This window comes from Chenopodium album, chromosome 5 (assembly GCF_948465745.1).
Source record: "Chenopodium album chromosome 5, dcCheAlbu1.1, whole genome shotgun sequence".
Taxonomy (NCBI): Eukaryota; Viridiplantae; Streptophyta; class Magnoliopsida; order Caryophyllales; family Amaranthaceae; genus Chenopodium; species Chenopodium album.
Window position 1 is genome coordinate 60,913,251 of NC_137838.1, and position 26,652 is coordinate 60,939,902.

Consider the following 26,652-nt stretch of genomic DNA (forward strand, 5'->3'; position numbering starts at 1 on the left):
TTATGCCAATTGACCTTTGCACCCATATGGGACTTCGCTATTGGGCTCAGGTTTGATAGGCCATCCAATTAGAAAAGCTATTTGGGCTCCAAAACAAGGTGTAATCTAAGCTAAACCCCAAAACTCACCTCAAACTTCCTATCAAACCTCCTTTTGATCAACAAGAGTTTTCACCCTATACACATGGATCATTGGGAAATTACTGTCAAGGAAGAAAGCACTTGGGATCAAGTGTGTACAGAATAAAGACTTAAGAGCACTTGAAACCAAGATTTGTGATTTCAGAGACGTCACAATTCGGGGGATGGACTATTATGACGTTTGTTCTGGTGACACTCTGAACTTTTTTGGCCATGGCAGCTTCAAAATTTGGGAAGTACACCAAATGGATATACACAACGCTAGCCCTTCATGGAGACTTGGAAGATGGTGTATATGAAAGCACCTCCAAGTCTAAAAACATGAAATCAGGATTATATCAATTTATTTTCCCTATCAATTCCTCATCCCACACTTAATCCTCAAAAGTCACAATTGTAAACCATCTAAACAAACTCTTTGCATCTGATAAAAATGATAAAAGGTTACTAGGGGATGATATTCCCAAATTCCATCCGATCTGTGACACACATTTCTGTATCGAGTAATGTAGTTATATATGCCAAAACATGAAACGTATCCGAACTACGAAACAATGTTTCCTATACTAAAAAAAAAACTACATTTCATGGTAAATCATTATTAATACAAAAATGATTGTTGCAAGAAGGTCATTTAAATACATGTCATACAAAGGAAGGTACAAAAAATTTATCAGTAACAATAAATACCTATTCTTTACAGGTTTCACTCTGTTTACCTGGTTATTGGAATTTGTCAAATTTCCTATTCAAGATGTTCTGTTGCTAAAATGGCATGGCGTAACTTGTATGAACATTTTCAAGCTGGCTATGAAGCTGAGAGATTCTACTGGCATGATCCAACTAATGTGTCAGTGGGGAGGAGTTCCTGATCTGGAGAACAAATCTTCTGAAAATTTCCTTTTTTGAAGATAAAAGTTTTGAATATAATATCTTTAAGGAAAATCTCCTTCGACTCTGTTATGTCACGAGGAACTAAAAGAATCCAAAGAATGTTGCTACAGCAAAAAGAAGAAATAGGACTCCTCCCAAGTAGCCAACCTAAAAGGAAATATAGTGAGCATGATAAATAAGAGCAGCAAGATAGCACAATTTAACAGCAGAAACATTACAGTGACCTACCAGCTTTTCAGAAATGTATTTGGCAAGAAATGCTCCTCCAAGAACTGCAACAGATGTGGCAACTAGGTGTCCCACTATGGCGCCACTTGCCACGCCCCATGGAGACTGAAAGTTAAAGCAATAAGATATAAATGTAAAACTCATGGATGCATACAAGTTATATCTATGAATGCTAGCTCTATATCGTACCTGTGCAGCACCAAGGGCGATGGTAGCAAGCATTGAGCGATCACCCCATTCCTTCAGAAACAAAAGGGTTGCATGTTTCAGCGAAATGAAAGTAATAAAAATACAATTACTAATGATCGTATTGAATACTCACTGCAAAGAACACAAGGCAGAATGACTTCCACAGAATTTCAAATGGGTTTGTCAGTCGTTTTGAAGCCTGCACATCAAACAATAAGCTATCAGTCACTAATGCAATGGTTATCATTATAGCCTTTTCGCCTTTTAGGATTTTATTTTACGGAGGAGGGCAGGATGATTAGAGATAGTTTGGTTTTGCAGCAAGACCTCCATAGTGTCAATACAGAGAAGTTAATTCTTGGAGGGAGGGGGCTAACATATAAAAGGATCTAAAAATATTTAATCTATATTTCTATTCCAACTTGATATAGATTTGACAAAGTAAACAAAACGATTGTAACCACATAATAAGTAGTGAATTAAATTTGTTTTGTTCTAGCAAACAAAGTCCATATTAGAAACTTTGAAGGAAAATATATTTAATTGGACACAATGGAGTCAAAGAGATTCACTTGAGAGCCTAAGGGTCCAGTACTAGGGCAGTAAATATATATTTGTCAATTCAGAACTGACTCAAAATCCAAATGAGACAGAGGTAATAGTAAGCTTAAAAGAGTGAAAGTAAGGTGCTTTTTGAAGAATAAAAATATGTGATTATAAGTATCCTGAAAGCATGGTGTTTTTAAATTCACCTTCACAAGCTCCTCAGCTTCAGTATATTCACCAAGTTCAGAGCCATCTTTATTTTCATCTTTGGAATCATCTGCCGGAAGGTCCCATGCATCTTTAATTGACTTCAAACCGAAGAATAGCAGAAGAGTCACAGCAGCGTACTCTCCGATTGGAAGAGCTGAAAAGGAGACCATTCATGATTAGCATCAAACTTTTTATATGTTTAAAGAGCTCAATGCAACACAGACCCATTATACAATAGATAATTCTTCAAATGCAAATCTTCTATATTTTTTTATTATTAAATCTCTCCTCTTATGGTCCATACTCTCATTTTTTTCATTATGTTTCTCTCACAATTCTAATAAAAAAAAAAAATACACTCGCTATTCTCTATCATATAAATTCTTAATCCCTCAACAAATCCCACTTGCATACGAAGTATTATTTATTACATTTACTTGAACCTCCTAAACCAAAAAAAAAAAAAAAAAAAAAAAAGAAAAGAAAAGAAAAGAAAAAGGTATTTGCGAAGTAAGTTGACTGTCCAAGGGTCAGCTAAATGTTAAATGCATCCTAAACACTACAGATTACCTGGATATATAGCTAAACTGCTAAATGCATCAGTTTCTGGATCATGATAGACACAAATGGCATTTATGCAAGAGACAATAATAAATCAGATCAGCTGATTAGAGATAAGCTAACAATTTTAACAATGACCTAATCAGCCATGTGAAAGGGAAATAAAAGAGCTATGCCAAATAATACAAAGAAACTTAGACATCAGAGGTAATCTTTGCAAGTTGCAAATGGGCAGGAACAGAGGTCTCCACCTTGGCCTTGACATGTGTTAGCTGAAGCCCGAAAATTCTCTCTCTAATAGAATGAAATGGATTGGGAACCCATACAAGATGGTGGATTTAGAATTTTAGAGGGTGAGTTAGGTATGAGATTTTAGGGGGTTGGAATGAAGTTAGATACTAATAATATTATGAAATTCCAGACTGAACATTGAAATGGGTTGGAATGACATTGAAATGGGTTTGACTCCATTCCAACCCATTTCAAAAACCCTAACCAAACACCCCTAAGTTTTCCATACAGGTAAGAAAAAGTAACAAGGAGCAATGAAGGGTCCTTTTTTTTTCTGAGTATAACCTAATATACACAATTGAAAAAACTTGAACTACACTCTCTTATGCGCGCATATTAATACAATCTGAATAATATTTCTTACAATCAATCTTGTTAGGACCTTCAATGTCATAAGAACAATTAGTAGGAAATTAGGAAATCCCATGTGCAAGAATGATATTCGACATTATTTTGTTAGCGTTTTATGATCATCTGCTCTAATAAGTAGAATCAAATAGATTATCTTGGTATTCATATGACAAGTACGAAAGTTCATTATGAATCTTAAAAAACAAGCCTATGATTTCCTATCTTTTACATTACAGAAACAAAAGAAAAATGGAATATTCTCAATGGTAGCCTCTAACTTTTGCTACACTGAATTGGTAATCCTCCACCCCACTTTTTTTTTTTTTTTTTTTTTTTTTTTTTTTTTTTTTAAATTCACAAAATGACCCTAATTCAAATGTTATTCTCACTTGCATTAGTGAGAAACCAACCATGGTTAGAGTTATTTATTTTCTATTTTTTTTTTTTTTTAAAAAAATGAAACCCCCACGGCCCCACCCTTCTCTATCTTTGTTCCCAATCAAACCACCCACCTCCATTAACAACACCCAGCCACCAGCCCAGCCTCATTTCCTTTCCTCCATTAACTCCTAAGTGCCCAACATCACCAAGCAATCTTAGAATTTTTTTTTAAAGCATGAGCAGAATTGAGAGAGAGAGAGACAGAGAGAGAGAGAGATGATAATTTGATAGGATTACTTGTCGCTTTTGTTCCAGTTTTTCACGCTTTCCTAGTTCCTACTCCTACTATATCAGGTCTCCTTTTCTTCATCAATCAATTTTTAGATAATTTATTTATTTAATTAATTTCCCAATTTTAGCTGCTCCCCATTCTTTTTTTGCTTTCTTTATTGTCTTTTGTTGTAGTTAATGGGAAATTGAATACATTTAAATCGTTTAAATTGATTGAGACAAAAATGGGGTAAAAAGGCGAAAAAATTCCATTTCTATTTTGTTTTTTGTCTTCTTAAATGCTTTAATTACAACTCAAAACGAACTACATTGCCCTTTTCATTTGCATTGTTGGACATTTTTATTTTTCAGGTTCTCAAATGCTTAAATGTGTTTTTGATGGTTGTAATTGTAAAACCTCCTTGGATTCAAAAGCAGTACTCAAAACCCATAAATTAGGATCAAGGAGGGAGAGTGATTGGTGTACTGTGCTGGGCTAAAAAGGGTCTCTTACTAACAGTTGTGTGGTGATGGTGGTTGATGTCGTAAAGTGGTGTGAGTAGGGAGAAAGTTGGGGATTGTAGGGCCATTTAAGTAATTTATTAGGTTAACCATGGTTTGCATTTTAGTGATAACTAATCCATTTAGGTCTTATTAATGCTTTAAGTGAACAAAAACTGAATTAGGGTCATTTTGTGAATTTTTTATTTTTAACAAAAGGGGATACCAATCAAGCGTAGCAATTGTTAGAGGCGACATGAGAATTTCCCAAGAAAAATAGAAAAGGTGGTTTCATGAGCTTGACTTCCTGAAACATAGTGCATACATAAGTTAGGCCAACAATTACAAACATGATCCCTCAAAAATGAGGTAAACACTTACTTGTCTGAAATTGAGCCGGTACAGACTGAAATACTCGTCCTATTATCACAGAGAGGATGGTCATCAGTCCAAGGGCACCCATTGACCCTAACAGCACCTGTTTCATGAAAAAAAAGACGGTAACATAGGATTTCCATCAGTGGAAATACACTCAATTTTGCACTTGTGATCATCCTCCCTCTAGAAAATGCTTTAGCAGTTAATCATGTCGCAGAAAAAGGACTTGTGGCGCGCAAAATTTCCCCTCCCCGCCGCAACAAAAAAGCTACACTCAACACTGACATATGGTAGCTCTACAGAATGCCGACCCAAAGATCAAGGTGAACAAAACTTAAGATACCCGGCAGACAGAAGTTAGTTACGATTACTTTTAGAACCTTCCAATAGAAAGATATCCACTAATAGATCTGGAGAAACTAGTGAGTAGTGACACAATAAGCGCTAGCAAAACAACAATTTACTCAATTTCTTTTGACAATCTTGGTTGAAGGCTCTTATTAATTTCTGGATAAGTAAACATGCACAAGCAACAGAGAGAGTAACAAGATTCTAGTAATATATCTTATGCTTCTTTAGTGCATCAATCCATGTTATCATAAACCTTGGCATGGCCTAGTCAGATAAGCTTACTCTTTTCCTTGATCAGTTTCTCAAGCTTCATCAATTTTCTACATGACTTGTGGTAGTCACTTCTCAAGAACCAATTCATCATTGATAGATTTATGAAAAGTTAGACTGGTTTACTGCATGTTTTAATTGTAAGATGTTCCCTCCAATCTGTCGTTTTGAACCCTATATGCTAGATTAGGGAGTATACCATCACATGTCTTTAATAGATAAAAAGATGATCTTTACATGGGGCACAGAATTCTTTGGTGTCATGCAAATCTCAGGAAAAGATCCTTTTTGACAAATTGAACCCTAATTGAAATCAATGGACGCTCCACTCTTCTCTTCATGATACTTGGCAAAGCATATCCTTATTACAAATGTTCAATTTTTCATGCCTGAATTCTGACAACCAATTTTCAACACGCAAGGTAAAACTGGCTGGCATCCTCTTATGTAATCCTGAGCAAAATGCACATTTGAAACTATGCCTAAATTATGCTGCTTCTACACAGAGGAAACAGGAGACTTCTTTGTAGAATGGCTAAAAAGTGCCACCTATGCACAGTAATTTTAAGAAGGCTATCATCTATAATTTCAAATTTTATTAGAGCTCACTGGTAACAGATGCTCAAAGTTCTAATCTTCCGTGATTATTTTATATTAAGTTGGTAGGCTATCCACCTTCTGCTGAGATTGAGCATCAATATGTAGTTATGTACTATTATTACTATTAGCTGTCCTACCAAGTAGAATACATGAAAGCATCAAACCTTAGGATGAGATTTTATGTGATGTCAGCAAAATGACATGACCTTCATTTTGGCATACAATAAAGCCATTACAGAAAGATTTCAATGTCTATACATAAGTTCAATAACATAAAGTGCAGTCATGAATGTGGAAAATGAGAGAGAGAGAGAGAGAGAGAGAGAGAATCATACCAGTCCTTTTTTATACTGCATGGCCAGGAGAGCAGCAATAAAAAATGTCTGTTCCACGGACACAAAGCAACTTATCAATATTTCCAGTTCACAAAATAACATTCCAGAGGCAGTCTAAGGGTATACAAAATGGAAATATAACATTTGTCCTTTATAAATAAAATAACTCTGATAATTGCATGAGTTATTTGATTTCGGGCCTATCACAGTAAAACATTAAACTGAACATTGACAGTGCATTATGTAAAGACCCCCCATAAAAACTATTCATTTATGAGGACTATAACTCTGATTAAAAGGCTCTTTTTTGTTTACTTTAACAGCCTATAATCCTCCCTATGGATTTATTGAAATCGCAATTTAAGGGCCTGTTCTCTTACGTTGAAATTTAGTTCAGTTCAGTTCAGTTCAGCTCCTAATTTCCTTCTCTTATAAAATATTCATTTCAGTTCAGCTCAGCTCAGCTCAGCTGAGTTCAGTCAATGAGAACAGGCCCTAAGTCATAGAATCATACGATTTTTGTATGGCCATGAGATCCTCCTTGACAGCCAAACAAGAACTCAACATAATTACAATAAATATCGCATCTACTAATATAGCAGCACAGTAATGCTGGTTAGTTCATATGGAAAAAAATTTATCTTGATGTTTCCAAAAAAAAATAATGGCTTCAACATTATTTTAATATTTAGGTTAGCACAGTAACTAGCCATTTGTAATTAACTTTATATACTCAAATCAAAAAAATATGTGAATCAAGGAATGTGATATGCTCCTGGTGATTATTCTAATTCAAATCACGGACTCAAATGACATTGTAGACCAATACAGTTTCAAAAGAACGAATAAAAGCTTTGTTACAAAAATGTATACCTTGTCCCCAATTTCTGAGACAAATATTAATGTGAATGCAGCAGTAAATCCGGTCTTTGCAATTGCAGCTAATATTGATGAAGGCCCTCCTTTGACAAACATTACAAGGGAAAACGCCAGAGCACACACACCTAGAACCATAGCTATAGAGAGAGGATAAGGGATTCGGCTAGGACGCTTGTCACTGCCAAACAATCAAAAATTGAACATAAATTGATGTCATCCTAATACACATTTCAACAGATCATACATGATTAAGTCATGACATTCTGTAAGAAAGACTAATCAGAAGTCAAAAGGTGAACAATGAAAAGGTTGTCACATCAAAGTACACGAGCAGGAATCACAAACATGTTATTCTGATTGTCAGAGACATGCACAATTTTCAGACACAGCCACATGAGAAATTATCTTTAAAATAGGACACTAAAGAGATGGCACAATTCACACAACAATCATGAAACGCCTTCATGAGTGGAATAAGGCTGCCCTTACCAAAGTCGATTAGGCATTAGCTTACAGAAAGGACAAACTTTGGGTCAAATGAATTCACATATATTATGTCAAAGAAAGGGATGTCTCCACTATGCCTATTCCACACTTCATGGCTTGTGAGGAAAATTTGGAGATATAGAGACTACATTGATAAGGTTGGTGGGTGGCATGCAGTTAACAGTAGAAGTGGCTTCTCATTCATAATTATGTAAAAGAAGCTTCAAGAACTATATGAAAAGGTGGTGTGGAGAAGGGTGATCTGCAATATTAAAGCTTGTCCTAAAATTGTATTCACTTAAGGGATGACTATTTTGCATATATTACCCACTAAACGCAGAATCACAAGTTGGGGCATTCAATGTGTGCAAAGCTGCAGTTACATGATCAGGCTCCAGAGAGCATTGGCATTAGTTCTTCTCTTGCTCTTTCTCAGCTCATCGGCTAAAGTCTAGAAATATGTGTTCAATGTGTTGCAGCCGAGAAGGTAGATGAAGTCTTTTAGAGAAAAAGTGCATATTGCAATTAAGATTGCCAAGAAAAAGAGTGCAGCTAGTATTATATATATTTGATGGCTATGCTGAAGCAATTTATGGCATTTGAGTCTGGACTCTGGAGGAATGTCGTAATTATTTATTGAGTAAAAGTGACTCCTACATAGAGCTATAAGGAAGTCATTTTTGGAGTCTGCTGATAGTGATAAATTGTATTTACAATGACAGACCTTTGTATAGTTTTTCCTTAGATACAATTAGCTTAGTTTCTTATTGCTTAGTAGGAGTACACTTTTAACAAACCCATGTAGACTATTGTAATAGGCTAGATTGAATTGGATAGGATCAGGACCAGGACATGCTCAGTTTCAATGAAACCAATCTTAGCACAAGCAATGTGGGTGATCAAGCCACCCAAGTAATTGAGAGTTGAGACAGCAGTGCAGTGCCCTTAGCTATCTTCTTATGGTGGACTGCAAGTCAGTGCAAAATATTAATTTTGTATGGGTTAGTTGTTCGGTAAACATAACTACCGAAAATGGCCAATTCCTCACTCTAAACGTTTAGAGGCTCATGCCTCCTAAATACAGTAATGCCGGCAAACCATTGCCATACCATAGGGACAAGGTAGTGGATTAGAGTGGCACATAGATGTTGGAGGGAATCACAGTTCTCTTGACCTGTGAGAGCCCTCCAAAGACTTGCAACGATATATTTGGGCGGCGATTTGTGAATACAACTAATGCTTAGGCCGAAAGTTAGAGCAAACTCATTCAACCACATATCAATATCTCCATTTATTAATATAAAGTACAAGGTGATATCACCACCTCTAGATTTCACAGCACTTAAAGAGCTCAAAAATTCATAAGTAATTCAGGAAAAAAAGTGTAACAAGACAAACTAAAGATTAGACCTGACACATTAAAACAACATTTTAATCTCATTATCAATTTCGATATCATTTAAAGAATTTCTATGAATGAAATGAGGAGGAATTGATGGATGAGAAGGTTTTTTTATTTTCCCCCTCTAAGTGGATCTAGAACTTTCAACTTTAAACTCCCCTCTTTTCTGATTGTTTTTTTAAAAAAAAACAAGTTACATTTATTGTAAATCAGTTTTAACAATGAAATTTGAGTTTTTTAAAATAAATATTAAAAAAAATATTAAAAAAAAATTCGCCTCATACACGAAAGGCGCGCGCCTGCGCCTTGTTCCTAGCACCTAGGCTCTCAATGCACCTCACGCCTTTTAAAACTAAGAATGATCGAGACGTACGCTTAGTTTTAAAGGGTACAAGGCGTACCAAGGCGCAAAAGGTTCTTGGAGCCCAGATGCAAAAAAAATAAATAATAATTTCTATTAAATAAGTGTAATAATAAAATTATGAGAAAAGGTGAAAGGGCCATGTTATCAATAACAAGGGTTCTTCCAAAAAAACAAAAAGGCGCGCGCCTTTTGTAGGTCTTTGAGCCACAAAGAGCTAAGGCGCCAATTCTCGAGCCTCACTATGCCTTGCGAAACTAAGGACGTACCCTTTAGTCTTCGATGACGATGACTATGTCCGAAATATCTAGTATGGGTCTTATTGCCTCTCCAATTGTGGTTATCTCGAATTTTGGGTCTTAACCTTTTTGGTGCCATATTTGAGTACTTTAAGGTTTTTCTCCCTAGAACATTTGAAACTTGTAAAACTACAGAGAACGGGGATAAAGTAGAGTGTATTAGATAGTATATGTAACAAAGATTGAGAATATGAGAGACTTGAGGAAAGGGACAGAGATTTAAAGTTTGTCGAGTTGAGAAATTAGGGTTTGAACGAGAGAAAGTGAAGAATTGGGGAAGAAGGGAAGGGGGAGTTAAATACCCGTGAATCTTAATTAACGAAGGGGAGGCTTGGTGATTTTACTTTCCATGTTTTGTGGGACGCTACAAGCGATCAATTCATCTCTCCAATTGAAATTCCCATGAATTCCTACTTCCTCCATTTTGCTTTTGTGTGTCAACCAAACAACTATTTACTTATCAATTCCCATGAATTTCCACTTCTCCCATTTGGTGTTGTCAACCAACAAGACCTTAGTATTTATAATTCCCCATTCAATTATTATCTAAGTTTCAATTATTCCAACAGCAAATCACTCTACCATATAGATAATAAGATCAAAAGGACATTAAATGACCCTACTTCTCTCACTACCTTGTTAGTGGACTATACGATTATACTAGTTAGGTGATGCCTATCGGTCATACGTGTATCACATAAATACAACTGTGTATGGCATAAAGATTACAAACAACAGCTTACTTGGTTGCAATCTTGCAACAACGAAAACTGATACAAACTTTTTATGACATAAAGATTACAAATAAAAGCTTACTTGGTTGCAACAATGAAAACTGATACTTACATTTGAGAGGAACTTTCAATGGATGAGCCATTTGAAGATATATTCTGACTATCAAACTCCTCTCTTCCATCAAAGCCGCTTGAACCAACACCAACATTTGAGGCCTGGCTTCGGACTGGACTTCGTATTGGACTGAAGACTGAGTTGAACTTCCATAATTCCTTGTGTTTCACTTCAAAACATAAATAACATTTATTTATCATCAATCCAAAATTTAGTGTACCAACGTGCAAATAACAAAATCTAGGATTCCAGAGACTAGGTTTGTATAAAAATATGCCAACTTAAATTGGGGATTCTCAGTAGAATTTAATGTTTCTTATGAGAGTCGGTATAGAAAACATAGGTATGCTACCAATTACACAGTCAAAATGCAAGGATTAACTAAGTCTCACCATTTCAGCAGCGGAAGGAGAAACAAAACGTCCTGACAAGAAAAACACAATACTTCAAGTAAATAGCGGACCATGTCAGAAGAGAAAGACACCTATAGGTCATGGTACAGGTTTGATCTCGTAACAAGTCATCATTCAAACATGGAATACAGTTCTACTTGCTTCACCAGGCTCTTTCACTCAAATATTATCAAATTCTACAAAATTCTGGTCTCTTCTTCATTCAATATTATATTTATACAAAAATATATAGATACAAAAGACCAAAGTCAAAACATGTGCATTGCCCTTAGTTCAGGAAAACATCACCAATGTTAGCAAGATAGACTGTATAATGGCATATAGAAGTGTCCCATAACGATGTACATAACGGCATTAGGAACATTGATGGTCACACTCAAATAACTCAGGCACTTTGAAAGTGAAAATCACCAAATATAACAAACAATATTAACAGCCTTAAATATCCCTTATGTAATGACAGGGCAAACAGGCACAGAAGCAGACAATGTAACACTATCCTCCCATCCAATATTGTGTACAACTATTTTTACACCCTTCTCGACCCACCAACCACACAAAATGTCGAAGACAACTGAACTAATCACAGAAACAAAATAATTGCACATGAGAAGGTACAAGAGGTTGGCAAAAGTAGATTACTGTCTTTAACAATTTCAAAACTATGATAGGATTATTTGTTAAGACTACCTTCGGTTCTAAATGTTAGTAACACTTCATGTGGATACAAGTCATACAACAGGCCAACGAGAGGTGAAAAGGGAATGTGAAAGGTGGGATATGTGTAATAAGAGTAGGAGAGAAAGTGTTGTAAGTGGGCATTTTGTAATAAAGAATAGAGTGGTTGTAGATGAGTTAATGTGAGAAAAGTTTTCCAAAATAGGATAAAAGAAAAGGTGTAACCAATAAAAAGAATGAATGAAAATAGAATGTACAACCAACAAAATGGAACCCAAATTTATGCATTTTCCAACTTTTATGAGTAACATTGAGTCTTTCTATATAAATCACAAAGATACAACACAGAACACACGTTTAACGGCATACTTATGGAAAAATTACATCCAAGAAACCAACTTTGGGGTGTGCAGCAAATCAACAATTATTGACTCTAACTTGTGCACTCTAACTTGTGCCAATCATCAAATTGGTACCAACTTGCTAAAAACAAAGTTGACATAAATTACACCAGCATGCAACCCATCTGCTAGAAAGTTGTTTTGAAGCCAAATCTAAGTATTTTTTAATTGAAGATAAAACAGAGAAGATGATTTCAATGAGTTAAAACACAGGAACATTTTAAGCACATAAAAAATCACCTTAGGTGGGATATATTTTTTCAATTTTAATTTAGGTGATTGTAAATTGAATTTATTAAATATACATTCACTTTTTATTTTAATTAAATGCTTAAAAGGATTTTTAAATGGTAAAAAATAACTCTATGGCAAATAGGTCCCAATACAATGTTATTCATGTAAATTTGTTCTTTTCGTACCAAGTTGGTGTCAATCCAATGCGTCGTAGAAGTCAAATTCAATAAATGTAGCCACACCCTAAAGTTGATGTCACCATGTTTAATTTTTGGAAAAATATACTTTAATAATCCCAACTATGGGCGATTTACTTTTAATAATCCCAACCTAGGTTTAATATTTAATAATCCTAACTATTGGGTATGTTTGCCTCTAGTACTCTAGATGAACTGACCTGCTGAATGAGTTTTCTTTTATTTTTTTTTATTTGCCACGTGTTAACACGTGAATGGTCCAAATTAAGAATTAAAAGAAATATATAAAACAAAAAAATTAAAAAAAAAATTAAAACCCCCAAAGTTCCAGCCACCGCCCCTTAACCTCGTCGGGACCCTATCCCACCCCCTAACCTCGCCGGAAACGACCAACCAACCCCCCTTTACTACCGAAAACGACCGGTTTGTCTTTACCACCCATCCTAACCCGCGGAACCACCTACCCAGCCCTCTCTGACCCCCACAACCACCTTGGAAACCCCCTTAACTACATTAAGTTCGAATGCTATAAATCGGCACCTCCATTCTCACTCTATTATTGCACGAATTGGTGGCGAGAGGTGGAGGTGGCTAGAGTTGTGAGAATTGGTGGCTAGAGTTGCGAGAATTGGTGGCTGAATTTGCGCGAATAGGTGGCTGAGAGGTGGAGATGGCTGGTTGCGCAAATTGGTGGCTAGAGTTGCGATTGTGGGTTGTGATTGTGGATTGCGGTGAGGCAGGGGTTGTTGCTGGGTTGCGATTGTTGTTGTAGAAGTTCGGCCGACCGATTCCGGTGATTAATTGGGGTGGTCGGCCGAATTTCGGTATGTTAATGGGTGGGGTTAGGGTTTGTCGGTGGTTGTTGGTGGCTGAGAATTTTTTATTTTTTTAATTTAGACCAATCACGTGTAGACACGTGTCATGGTAATGGTAACTTGTTATAACAGGTCATTGACATTGTGTTGACCGGTTGGGACTATTGTTGGCAAACATACCCAATAGTTAGGATTATTAAATAATAAACTTTAGTTGGGATTATTAAAAGTAAATCGCCCATAGTTGGGATTATTAAAGTGTATTTTTCCTTAATTTTTTACCAATATTTTTCCCCTTTATTTTTATACTAGGTTAAGAGAATATAAGGTAGTGAAACCATGAGTTCATGGTACAAAGATGCTACCCCAACTATGCTAAGGAGGTGCTCAGCATATTGACGGAGTACTACTTTGCTATCGATGAAGTAGGAACAATTAGCATGTTTAATCACCTAAATATTGCAATTGATGTGCTTGATGGAGTGATTATTTATCAGCACAATTGTCCAATATGCAAATTTTCTAAAGCACTTCCTACCAACTATCAACGTAACAATTACTATACCTCAAAAGTAAAAGCCAATATAGTTGTCAAATTGTTAATATATTAAAGACTTTTTAGATGGTTTTGTCAACTTACACCCAACAAGCCTACTAACTCAAAGTGAAGTCTACATGAAAACAAAGCCCACGACGTTCGATTCTTGTCAATAGGAAAGTTAAGAAAAAGTGATGGGTGTATAAAAAAAGGTAAATAGAGTAAAATAAATTGAGTAAAAAGGTAGGTAGGTGTAAGAAAGAAGTGGATAAAGTAAGAGAGTAATTGGAGATGTATAAATTATGGAATGGAGTAAAGAGGGGTTGAATTATATGAGATTGCCGAAAATAGAATAAAATAAAATTGAGTCTTGAGACAGACCAAAACAGAAAGCAAGTTGAACTTTCGAGAATGGATGGCGTACTTGGATAGCACGCTGGTAGTTGATTTTTCATACACATTATATAAATGGTAATAGCTAACTTCCTTATTTTCATGCAAATTTGATTAATCGTTCTTATCAATAACCATAATAAGAGCCATATATATAGCATCAAAACTACTTGAAAAAAAAAAACAACTCTTTTGTTCTAATTAGTAATAACGTGACCAATGATAAATCAACAACCCAATTTTTTTTGGGAAGTACAATAATCATATGTTTTGGATTTTCTCTTTGGAAACCAAACTTAATTTTAATTCTCAATCGGTAACCCTGTGATTTTAGTTGTACTTGAAAAATGTGGTACTAATAATTTTTTTTTGCTCTTAAAAGTTGCTAAAAGGTGGTTTCAAACTTAATAAGGTTCTTAGAAACTAAAATGACATAAGTTTCCTTTGATAAAATTGTTATTCCTTCATTTCTCATTGAAATCCTATTTCATTCAGGTTTTTAAAGAGACACAAATAAAGAACAAATTATAAAGTAAAGAACTTTTGTTCGTGCCACGTGTTCATGTTTAACCGTTGATAAAAGATGTGTAAAGTGAGAAAAAAGAGCATCAAAGTATATATTTAAAGAGAAAAATTCAAAACTAAGGGTTACCATTAAGAAATTCCCTTTTTTTCTTCAATATCTTCACTCGGGTTGTTCAAGCTAACACATCCTTTCACAACCCAACATAATGTAACCCATATTCAAATCATCTATTACGATCTCATAAGCTGAATTAAATTAGGTGACAAGAGCCTATTCCTACTCTAGATTCAAGAAGCAAAAAAAGGGGGAAGTTCAATAAAAATGATTACACATTTAGCACAAGAAACCTTTTTTTCCCTTTAAGATTAAGATGAAGAATAAGAATAACCACAACACCAACTAAAGAAGTATCCTCAAAACAAAAAGTACAATTGAATCCCAACCGATAGATCAATTCAATAACGGAGAAATGTACATATTAGAAAATAGGGAAAGAGGAGAGAAATATTATATGAGATAGAGGCATGTGGGTAAAGAGAGAATTAAGTGGACAGAACATAGGACAGCTACGGAAGCAATCTCCCACCATAGACAAAATTAGATTGGGAGAATCTTTATCAAGGATCAAAATTCGACAGACAGCATATCTATGTATATTGGTCCCAAGTATACTAATTTGCAAATACTCATTCTTCCAGCATTTCAATTTCTGTATTTCAAAAGTGAAAGCCAACGTAGTTATTATTTTTCTAATCACCAAACACCGTTTATAGTCATCTTACATCTAACAAACCTACTACCCCAGCTTGCTAGTAATGTCTTCTAAATGGTAATTGAATATACATACCTTCTCCACAATGATATCTTATTGACAAACAAGGACAAGTATTTGGTAATGTCAAAATCTATAATGATGCCAGAGCTGATGGTTTTGTTGAATTATTAGGCAGCAAAAATTCAAAAAGTGTTTATAAAAGGGCAGCTTAAAATTTTTAAGTGAGTCAGCTACAAGAGGAGAATAATAGGCAGAATGTACAAAGGTAGACAAGAAATGATCACTCACAAGTCACAAGAGTCACTTCTGACATTAACATATATACTACTATGGGCTCCCTTAGAGATACTTGACCCAATACTTTATATATTATTCAAAGTCTTGAAGTCTTCCAACACCCCTTAAAAGTTAAATTCTGATATACACATGTGAAGATGCTATGTTTAAATGCTGTAGAGCATACAGCTAGATTGTAATATATCTGTGTCCATTTTCTCCAGCAATATGACAATTAATCAATCTTTACTTAGTCTCTGAGCAATTCTGTCAATGTTCAAGGTCATAGATATCAAAAATGCCGGATGTTCATACAGATCTTCAGTTCAAATTATTCTCAAGCATTATATTTATGACCGAGAATTTGAGTAATCAAATGTGCCACACCGAATTCAAGGCAGTAAAGACACCAAGTGAATGAACCATTAGCTCGAACGCAATTGCCCAATCTGCATTTAGAAAACATTAACACCCTTCTATGCGCATTTGCCAATAAATGGCTCACTTCATCCTTTTCTAGTCAAACCCATATCATATGCTTCACATATGATACCAACAATAACTTCCATTCAGGTTCACCATTCCCCTATTTAAACGAATTTCAATCGGGTTTATCTTCGCGGAATTAATAAGTGTCCATGGGCACACGTTAGACAAACCGTATTGAATTATACAAACAATCCTACATGTTAAACATACAAAAGCAAAACTTTGATATAGTTTGAGGCAATTGAATTATAAACAAAGAGATTAACAAGTATCCAAAATCACAGTAAAATTAAACAGCAATTAAAACATGAAACTGAAAAGGAAAAAGGGAGAAAGGAGAGAGGATTATTACATGAGAGAGAAATTTGGCGTCTAGGTAAAGTGGGATTTGAGCGGACAGAAGAAGAAACAGCTAACAATGGAAGTAATCCTCCACCATCAATGCCAATTTTTGATGCCATAAGCTGCTGCTTCACCACCATTTTTATCACTTACTTTATGTAATTTCTGCTTAATTATGCTTTAAAAACAATTAATTCTTCATCTTGGATAGTAGTTGAAGCACGTAGAATTTGGGGGCTGGGTTGTAATTGAAGAAATTTGAGTTTGGTGATTGGGGGTATCACTACTGCTGATGTGATAGATGATAGATGATGAAGAAGAAGTAGGAAAGCTGTAGTGTTTTGGACTTTTGGAGAAACTGATGACAAAAATAATTTCAATACCCCCTCCTCCATACGCCCATACCCGATCCATTATTTACATTTAGGGTATGTTCTCATTGAATGAAATAAGCTGAATTGAACTGGATTGAATTTATTAGAGCAAAATTGAACTTATTAGAGCTGAACTAAACTGTAGTCAACTGAACTGAATATTTTATAAGAGAATGAAATTTCTGAACTAAACTTATTAGAGCTGAACTGAATATTTTATAAGAGCTGAACTGAACTGAACTTACTAGATCTGAACTGAACTGGAAAGAAGCGTATGAGAACAGACCCTTAATCCCCGTGTTTTTTTAAAGTGATACACTTATCAATTACAGTTGTGTACTTGTGTTATTGTCGTGTTATACTTTTTTTATTTTTGACAAAAAGGTATACTTTCGTCTCATCATCTCAAAAGAAGACATTTTTTCACACTAACTAGTTATCGACCCCCATGCGCGCGATGCGCGCGCTTCATTTGGCGAATCGGAATAGTTTTGCATAGCACTTAAGGTAAATGTGTAATTAATTTGTTGAATTTTGACATAGTATTTGTTGCATCTACAAATACAATGTTATTGTTATTTATAGATTAGTAATGTTGTTGTTGTTTATGTAGTAAGAAATTATAACGTGATTCAATTATGGGCCGTTCTTTTTATGTGAATGATTGGTTTTTGTTGTTGTACCAAATTATCAAAAGATCATTTTATGGCCTATCTATTAAGCTGTTGATTTGTAAGTTGAATTGGGCATAGCCTAGCCTAGCTAATCTTAAAATTTTATACATGTTCAAATCGATAATATACATATTTAAATTGATACATTTGTACTTGATATCTACTATTTGTTTGTAAATTTTATACATGTTCAAATTGATAGTTTTATATTTGCAATTTATAAATTATTTTAGCCGGATCTAATCAATGTGCACTTAGATTTGGGTTAGATTGTGTTTATTTGTATGGTCGATGCTCCAATTTTTCTCTCTCTCTTCCTCTCTCTATTCATCCTCTTTCCTTCATAACCCATATTTCTATCTCTCCCATTTTTTCTAACTTTTTTTCTCCCGGCCTTTATCCCTTCTTCTAGCCTACCCCTTATCTCTTTTGAACTGGTATCTCTATTTTTCGGCCTGCCCTATCTCTTAGGCTCTCTTTGTCTCTCTCTTCAAACCCTTCGCTTTTCTAGTTCCCTACTCTCTCTCTCGATTATTCTCTCTATTTTGGCCCTTGTTTCTCTACTCCTTTTCCCTTTCTCTCCTTCTCCCCTTCCTCTCCTCCTCTATCTTAAGTAACCCCTGACCGACTAACCATAGACTGAGAAATTCTTAAAGTAACCCTTGAATGAACCCTCAAGTAACCGCTGACCGAACTCTTTAAGTAACCCCGACCAAATTACTCAAGTAACCCTTGACCGAACTCCTTAAATTACCCCTTACCTAGTAACTCGAGTAACCCATGACCGAGTAACTCCTCGAGTAACCCTTGACCAAGTAATTCAAGTAACCCCTGATCGAGTAATCCCTCAAGTAACCCTTAACCAATGAACTTCTTGAGTAACCCCTATCTGAACCCCACAAGTAAACCTTGACCGAGTAGCTTCCCTGACTGCATAACTCGGACAACCCCTAACAAAATAACTCGGGTAACCCCTGTCACACGGTGTGGCTTGCTGCACCAAAAAATTGTTGTGCGATAATATATGTTGTGACAAAATTGAGTTCAAATAAGTGAGAAAAGATAAAACAATAATCGAAAATTATAAGTCGCACTTACTCCCTCTCTCTCTCTCCCTCGAGCCTTCTCCTTCGTTCTTTATTATTATATCATATACTCTTTCTCTGTCCTTTTCTCTTAGTCCTATTCTCTATTTAGCACTCTCTTTATTTCTCTTCCAACCTCCTTGCATTTCTCCTATCCCTATATATGTTTTTTAGCCTCTCTTTATCTCATCCACTTTCCTTCATAACTCATACTTCTATCTCTCCCATTTTTTCTATCTTTTTTTTTCTCTTGGCCTTTATCCTTTCTTCTAGACTATCCCTTATCTCTTTTGAATTGGTATATTTATCTTTCGGCCTGCTCTATCTCTTAGCCCCTCTTTGTCTCTCTCTTCAAACCCTTCGCTTGAAACTAAAAGAATTATAGATAAGTGTACATGTAAGTATGTAACCATAGATTATTAGATGGGCTTACCTTATGGAAGATTGTGACATAGTTCATATTAATAATATTATACTTCTATGCAATTATACATCTAAATATAGGCATGTCATGCATGAAACTCTCCAAACTTTTAAATCACTATATATATATAGTTTCAACCTATGTAGGACTCGAACCTACACATATGTGTAATGACACATTGCTCTACCATTTGAGCTAATAGGCTTTCCAAAAACTTTACGGGAATCGACATAAATTATAAAATCATAAAAACCCAAACATAGCTGAGATTTGAAAAGCAAATTACCTAATGCCAAGGTGAAGACAAAGCATCAAACCTTGAGAATGAAGTTTAATAAGGCTTCAATTATACACTCTTGCTCCTCTGCGCCATCCTCACACCCCTGTCACCCAACATCGCAAGCCCAGCTCGCTATGACACATTACAGCCCACCCCAAGCAGACACATGACTACATAAAAGCACGTCTATATGGTCCAAACACACAACATACTCTTACGCTTTGTTTGGATAAAAAAAAAATAGAAGGAAAGGAAAGGAAGAGAAAGGGAGGGGACCAAACTCTCTTAAGGGATTGGGGGAAGGAAGGGAAAGGAGAGGGAGGAATCTATTTTCCCTCTCCCTTTAATAAACAGTATCCCTCCAAAATTGGAGAGTTTTGGAGGGAAATTGGAGTTCACCTCCCCCTCCCTTTCTTTCCTCTTCCCTTCCTCTTATTTCCCTCCCCTTTCTTTCCTTCCTTATTTGTTATCCAAACAAAGTGTTACCCTTGCTGCACTAATGTGCCATAACACAAACCTCGCAGACAAACAATAATAAGACCAAGTAGACTCATTGTGAGACAATAAAATAGTAGGCTTCACATACATGAGATCACACGTATCATGATAGGATAACAATTCTTAGGCATAATTGATATACATTAAAATCCACCACATAGCATAAAATATAAGTTATAAGTACAACATAAGAATATGTATCACCATTGTCTTGTTTTTCTGTTAAATGAGGCATACCATTCCCTTCCATTAAAGAAACACAATTTGACATGTACACACTTCCTTTTAATTGTGCTTATATTATAATCAAGCACCATGAACTGAGTAAAATATAGCATCTTATATTATAATCAAGCACCGTGAACTGAGTAAAATATAGCATTTATCACGAGTACAACACAAAATCTGTGTATTATATGAAACAATGTAAATATGAACAACTTCATTAAGGCCAAAAAAAGCAAACAGACCAAAAAAACCAATAAGCAAACTAAGAATCTGGGAAAATAAACACCTCAAGATATAAAGAAAAGCAAGATTACCAATATCACAAGCAAGCAATTTCACATCAAGCTTTGCTTAATCAAACTTATACTAAACGTTGATGATATTAAAAAAATAATCATAAAGTTTCCTTTCAAAATTTGCAGAACTCGAAATTAAAACAATAGACAATCATACAAAATAAACATATGTATTTTAGCATAAATCAATCCATTTGATCAAGCCATAGTCAGACTAAGAGAAATCCACCTAACCTTCCTTAACATCATCTTTTTCTTATACTCTTTTTGGCCCCTCATTAGAATTTAGTTCTTATTAAAAAAGAAGAACGAGGCAGGGATGTTAAGCAATGGATAGTTACTATATAAAAGAATTACATAATAAATTATAAATAATGTGAAGTCTTTTTTATTAGATTTTGTCAACATGTTTACTGACAGGAGAACATCCAACCAGGGGCAGATTTAGGGGGGTTCACGAGGGTTCATTGAACCCACAGATTTATTGAAAAAAAATTATAAGTTTTAGTTTATTTTATTTAAAAAAATACAGAGAAAGGTTAAAACAAATATTTGTGAGGAAAATACTCAAATGCTGAAGATTGGCGCATTGGTAATTTTAAGTGGAAATGCATAATTCACTCCTAGTTAAAGGTCTTGGTTTGAGTCCTAACCTTCCCAATTTTTATTTATTTTTTCCTACTTGTTAAATTCAGACATTTAGTACACCCCATTTCCTATTTTCTTATTATCCCCCAAATTCCCAAACCCTAACCTCTAATTTCTCTCCCTAAGAATCTATTGTTCAAGGAGCACTTCTGAATGCCACAGATATTAAACCAACAAGTCTTAAAATTCTTGTGCGTCAAGGTCAGGCTTTGATGGATAATCTAGACCCTGAAGTTTTGGCATCCTTCGCAAATCTTATATGCATATGTGGGATAAAGCCAATACTTCTTTCCCGTTTCAAACCCGGTAAACATCACACATTTACTTATATTCGATCTGCAAAAGCTTAGATTTCCTAATATTGTAGCAGAAGGTATCATTCAGTTTAACATGAAGCATTAACTGACATGAAACCTATAGCGAACCCATTCTTTGGTACTAATGCAGATTTAAAAGCATAGTACTGCCTTCTCCATCTCCACCCCCCTCCCCCCCCCCCCCCCAAAAAAAAAAAAAAACAATACTCTGTTAGTTGAATTCATCAGGAAGGACGTGAACAACGACAATCCAGGAGCCAATTAGGGTGCCAAGGTGATTGTATATGCTCAAGCTGACAAGCATAATGTAATGGGAAAAAAAATCTAGAAAACATGGCAATACTTGCACACATCGTCAGTTTCGAAGCTCACTGTAGAATGATTTCAGACACACAGCACATACTAACCTGCTGAAAATTTTTCTTCTTTCCAATGTCAAAATGCCACTTTGGGCTTGTTTTCTTCTCATATGCCTGATCAGAGAACAAAGGTAGAAACCGGTGAATAAAATTCCTACTCAGAATAATCACTAAAGTAATAGCTAAAGCTGTGGTGAACAAAAGCAATCAAATCAATTTTTTCCTTATAAACAACAATAGACAAAGTTTATCAAGAAAAAAATTTAAGAGTATTTGAAGGGTATGATTAAGTTAAATGATGTTAAATAACCCACCAACTATAGGATTAAGGAGGAATCAGTTACCTATTCCAACATTGAAGAACAGATGCATCCCAACTACGAGAAAAGGTACCTTGAAGAAGTATTAAGTCTGATCTCCTCCTCAACTTGACAGAATTGAGCTTGAACTTACTCTTTCACCCTAAAATTTGACAAAGAATAGCAAGTGAGCTCTTTAATAGCCATAGTAAGAAGTAACAATCCTATTAAAGCTTAGACTGTCGGTTTTCGAAAACAAACCATTGATTAATGCAGTTGCTTTTCGACAATTGAAACTAAAGAGAGACTTCCAAATGGTGCATACAGTAGCTTGCTATAAGCAAACACATACCTTTGATCCCTAAAAACCCATATTAACCTTCTGTACCTCTTTGATCCTCAAGCTCAATGTTGTAGACATCAATAGGTAGCAATCCATCAATATGTCTCTTGACAAGCATAGCAACAACCATCCTGGTAAACTTAAGGAAAGATAATTTTCAGGATTTAATTTAAGCAGTAAAGAGACAACAATCAAGCTAAGATGGTGTTCTGTTATAGGAACCAATAACCAGTCATTCTACTTTAAATTTACATCAAGCAAATTAAGGTATGTTCAAACAAACGATTTTCAGCAATTTTTTAAAAGCATAGATTCCCAGGTGAAATCAATTTAGGTTCTAACATACCTCCTTTTCCCTTTCTCTCCTCTCCTTTTCCCTTTCTGAATCGCTAACATGATAAGTTATGAAGCTGACAAATAAAGAAGCCGTGTGAGCATCCGCAGCCAACCCCTTTACTCTCATGTAACCCTAAAAAAATTACAAAAAGAAAGAGACCTTTTTAGTGCGTTGAAGAACATCAGGTTTAGACTTAGAACGCAAAGAACAAGACCAACGAACAAGCCTCTCCCACGCACTCCTGACTGCCTTTCTTCGATCTTTCTTCTCTTCAGCAGCAACAACTGCAGCAGTAGAAGCAGTTTCTTCATCTGGGTTTTCTTCATAATCATCAAAAGGTGGGAAATCAGCAACTTCAGCAGCCTATCATGGCCGCCATTGTTGGTTTCTTGAAGCAAGATTTGAGATTCTGAAAAATGGGGTTTTTGAGTGAAAATTGATTTAAATGCGGCAAATTTAGGCAAATAATTGAAGCATGAAACAATAGTATAATATCAAGCAAAGACCTGAAGATCAAAATAATTATCAAAAGCAAAGAACAAAAAAAACACCCCAATTGAAGAACTCGAAACCCTAAATAAGCGAAAACCCCAAATTGCCTATACATAATTCAACATTATAACCCAAATAACCGAGTATAAACCAATCAATCAAAAGAAAATGCGAAAATCAAAAGCCACATTTCACCAATCATCAAACCCTAAAACATAAAACCCAATAATTTCAAGATCAAATTCCCGATCCAATCAACATAACCAGCTCCAAATCCAATAAAAATAATATCAACATAAGAAACCAATTAAAATAGAGAAATTCAAATCAAAATTAAAAATGTATAATCAAGAAATCAAGAGGGGTTCAAAAAGTGGAAGAACCCTCAAGATTCCTTTAATACAAAAACCCAAACTTATGTTTCAGTATTTAAATTTACATATATATAAACAAAATTCAATAATTGGAACCATTACAGTTCATCATTGACAGAAACAGAAGAAAAACAACTTACCTCTGGAGGAAAGATAACTCTGAATACGCTTCAAACCAGCCTGTAATGAATCACAAAGATCATCTGAACCAGAATTACCTGAACCTGAATCACAATGAATTAGAAAACCAATCCAGCAAAAGGTGTCATTCAGCACTTTGAATTACCTGAACCAGAATAAAAGGTAAAGCTACACCACCAGTAGGAGCATTCCCATCTCCATAGACCTATTGATTACGCTGTATGAGGTTCTGAGATTTGTAGCCTAAAGCTACAGTGAGATTAATAGCCTAAAGCTATTGTTATCCTTGTAACCTTCCATTATTAATCAAAGTACTCAAGCTTGCCTTAAATTAGTGTTAATTAATCTTACTTATTGTGCGTGAGAAAACCGGTTCTTGACATGTTCTCACCTGGCCATCCATGGCAGACAATGCACTGTTTGCGGCTTCACCATCTGCAAAGTTCACAAACCCAAATCCCCTAGACCTTCTGGTGTTTCTCTCAGTGATGACCCTTGCTGTAAATTACAAAAAAACAATGAAGTACAGACTGCAGACTTAAAGACCAATAAGCAAAACTTGCAATACAGTAAAACTTGCAATACAGGAGAAAGTACAAGATAATATAAATTGTTGCCACGAAAAAAAAGTAATTATTTTATACAATAATCAAGGTAATTGAACTCATTCAAGCTTCAAACTTACATAATATTGGTTTCAGAAAATCATCAGGTGTTGAATAGCCATGAGATGTGTCCAAGTTAATATATATAGTAGTAGAATTTTAAAGCAAGATGCCAAATAACCATGTAGAAACAAAAAACCTAGTCTTATGATCCAACAAATTTTTCTTATCCTCCAAAGGATAATTTGCTTGATATTCAGCAATACAAATGAGACCATCAACAATAACTACTCAAGAATATTAGGTAATTATAACACAACTCTAATGAACCTTATTGAAGGAAACAACTGAAATTCTAACTCGGTTGGTTAAAGTCTTTGAGGTGGTACAACCCTTACCAAGGCCTCGGATTAATCCCATCTTCATCACTGCCCTTTGCGACCCCTCATACACCCATAATCAAAATCACCATAAACTCAACCAAGATTGAGAAACAGGACCACTCTTTGCATTAATATCATTATCCAATCAAACCCACAAATTGCTGTCCCTACTATAAACCTTCAATCCCAATTCAAAAATTGAACATTACCAATGCAAATATAATATATCAATTAATAAAATACAACAAATTAACCCTAAAAAAATTTTTAAAAGAAAAGAGACCTTTTTAGTGCGTTGAAGAACATCAGGTTTAGACTTAGAACGCAAAGAACGAGACCAACGAACAAGCTTCTCCCGTGCAATTCTGACTGCCTTTCTTCGATCTTTCTTCTCCTCAGCAGCAGCAGCAGTAGAAGCATTTTCTTGATCTGGGTTTTGTTCAGAATCATCAGAAGGTGGGAAATCAGCAACTTCAGCAATGGCCGCCATTGTTGGGTTCTTGAAGCAAGATTTAGGATTCTGAAAAAATGGGGTTTTTCAGTGAAATTTCAAGCAAAGACCTGAAGATCAAAAAAAAGAACAAAAAAAACCCAATTGAAGAACTCGAAACCCTAAATAAGCCAAAACCCCAAATTGACTATACATGATTCAACATTATAACCCAAATAACAGAGTATAAACCAATCAATCAAAAGAAAATGCGAAAATCAAAGCCACATTTCACCATAAAATCTCAAATCATCAAACCCTAAAACATAAAACCCAACAATTTCAAGATCAAATTCCCGATCCAATCAACATAACCAGCTCCAAATCCAATAAAAATAAAATTTAGAATCAATTTGAAACAATCGAAACCAAAATAACCTAAGGAGGGAGATCAATGACCATGTTTCTGGGCATGCTCAAGATAACGGCGTTCCTCGGGAAGAGCAACAAGGTAAGAGAAGACCATACCACCAAAGCAAACATGTTAAAGAGGCATGATTGAATCAGTCCCGATGTATTTGGCATGGTAACTGTCAATTCCTTTGGCGAATGATTCCTTAAAGTAGGAGAAAGATAGCGTAGGCTTCACCTTGTCGGGAACTTCCTTCACTGTAACACCTCGAAGCTCGTTGTTGAATCTATGCAACGCCATTGTTGTTCGATGAGAGAGAAGGAGAGAAAAATTGGGGATCGAATTTAGATGATAACCCTAGGTCAAAGATTGAATAACCCTGGAGAAAGTGAAAACACCACCTAAGCATTTTGGCAGAGAGAAGAATGAGAGCCAACGGATCACCATCAACAAAATAAGGGCAACATTGTAATTGTACTTTTTGAGGGGCAAAAGGGTCACCACACTATTACTAAGGATTTTTCAACTTGCCAAGTTCTCACTTTTAATAGTTATAGATTCGTATATTAACTTCTATTTTATAACTAATACTAAAGTAGCAAAGGCTGATGTCATCTTTTTTCAAAATTGTACATGTGGCGCTATTTCATGAAAAGATTTCTCGCTCAAGTGCTAATTACCTTTTTTTTTTTAACAAAATGCTAATTAATTTCAAACATATAGTAGCTATTATTTAGGTAATTAATTTAAAGCAGGTACCTATTATTTTGTAACGTATGTTGATATTATTTTTTTTTTTTTTAT

General features: G+C 35.2%; 1 protein-coding gene across 1 annotated transcript; it reads right to left on the reverse strand.

Annotated features, from left to right (window-relative positions):
- Positions 1 to 546: 546 nt before the first annotated feature.
- Positions 547 to 17,196, reverse strand: LOC145630814 (protein PAM71-homolog, chloroplastic-like). Its single transcript, XM_081682970.1, has 10 exons — positions 16,860 to 17,196; positions 10,770 to 10,941; positions 7,370 to 7,553; positions 6,497 to 6,544; positions 4,944 to 5,040; positions 2,204 to 2,361; positions 1,585 to 1,650; positions 1,452 to 1,502; positions 1,263 to 1,367; positions 547 to 1,181 (listed from the first exon to the last, which is right to left on the reverse strand). Exons 1-10 carry the CDS (start codon positions 16,987 to 16,989, stop codon positions 1,116 to 1,118), a joined length of 1,077 nt encoding a protein of 358 aa, XP_081539096.1. The 5' UTR covers positions 16,990 to 17,196; the 3' UTR covers positions 547 to 1,115.
- Between the last annotated feature and the right edge of the window lie 9,456 nt (positions 17,197 to 26,652).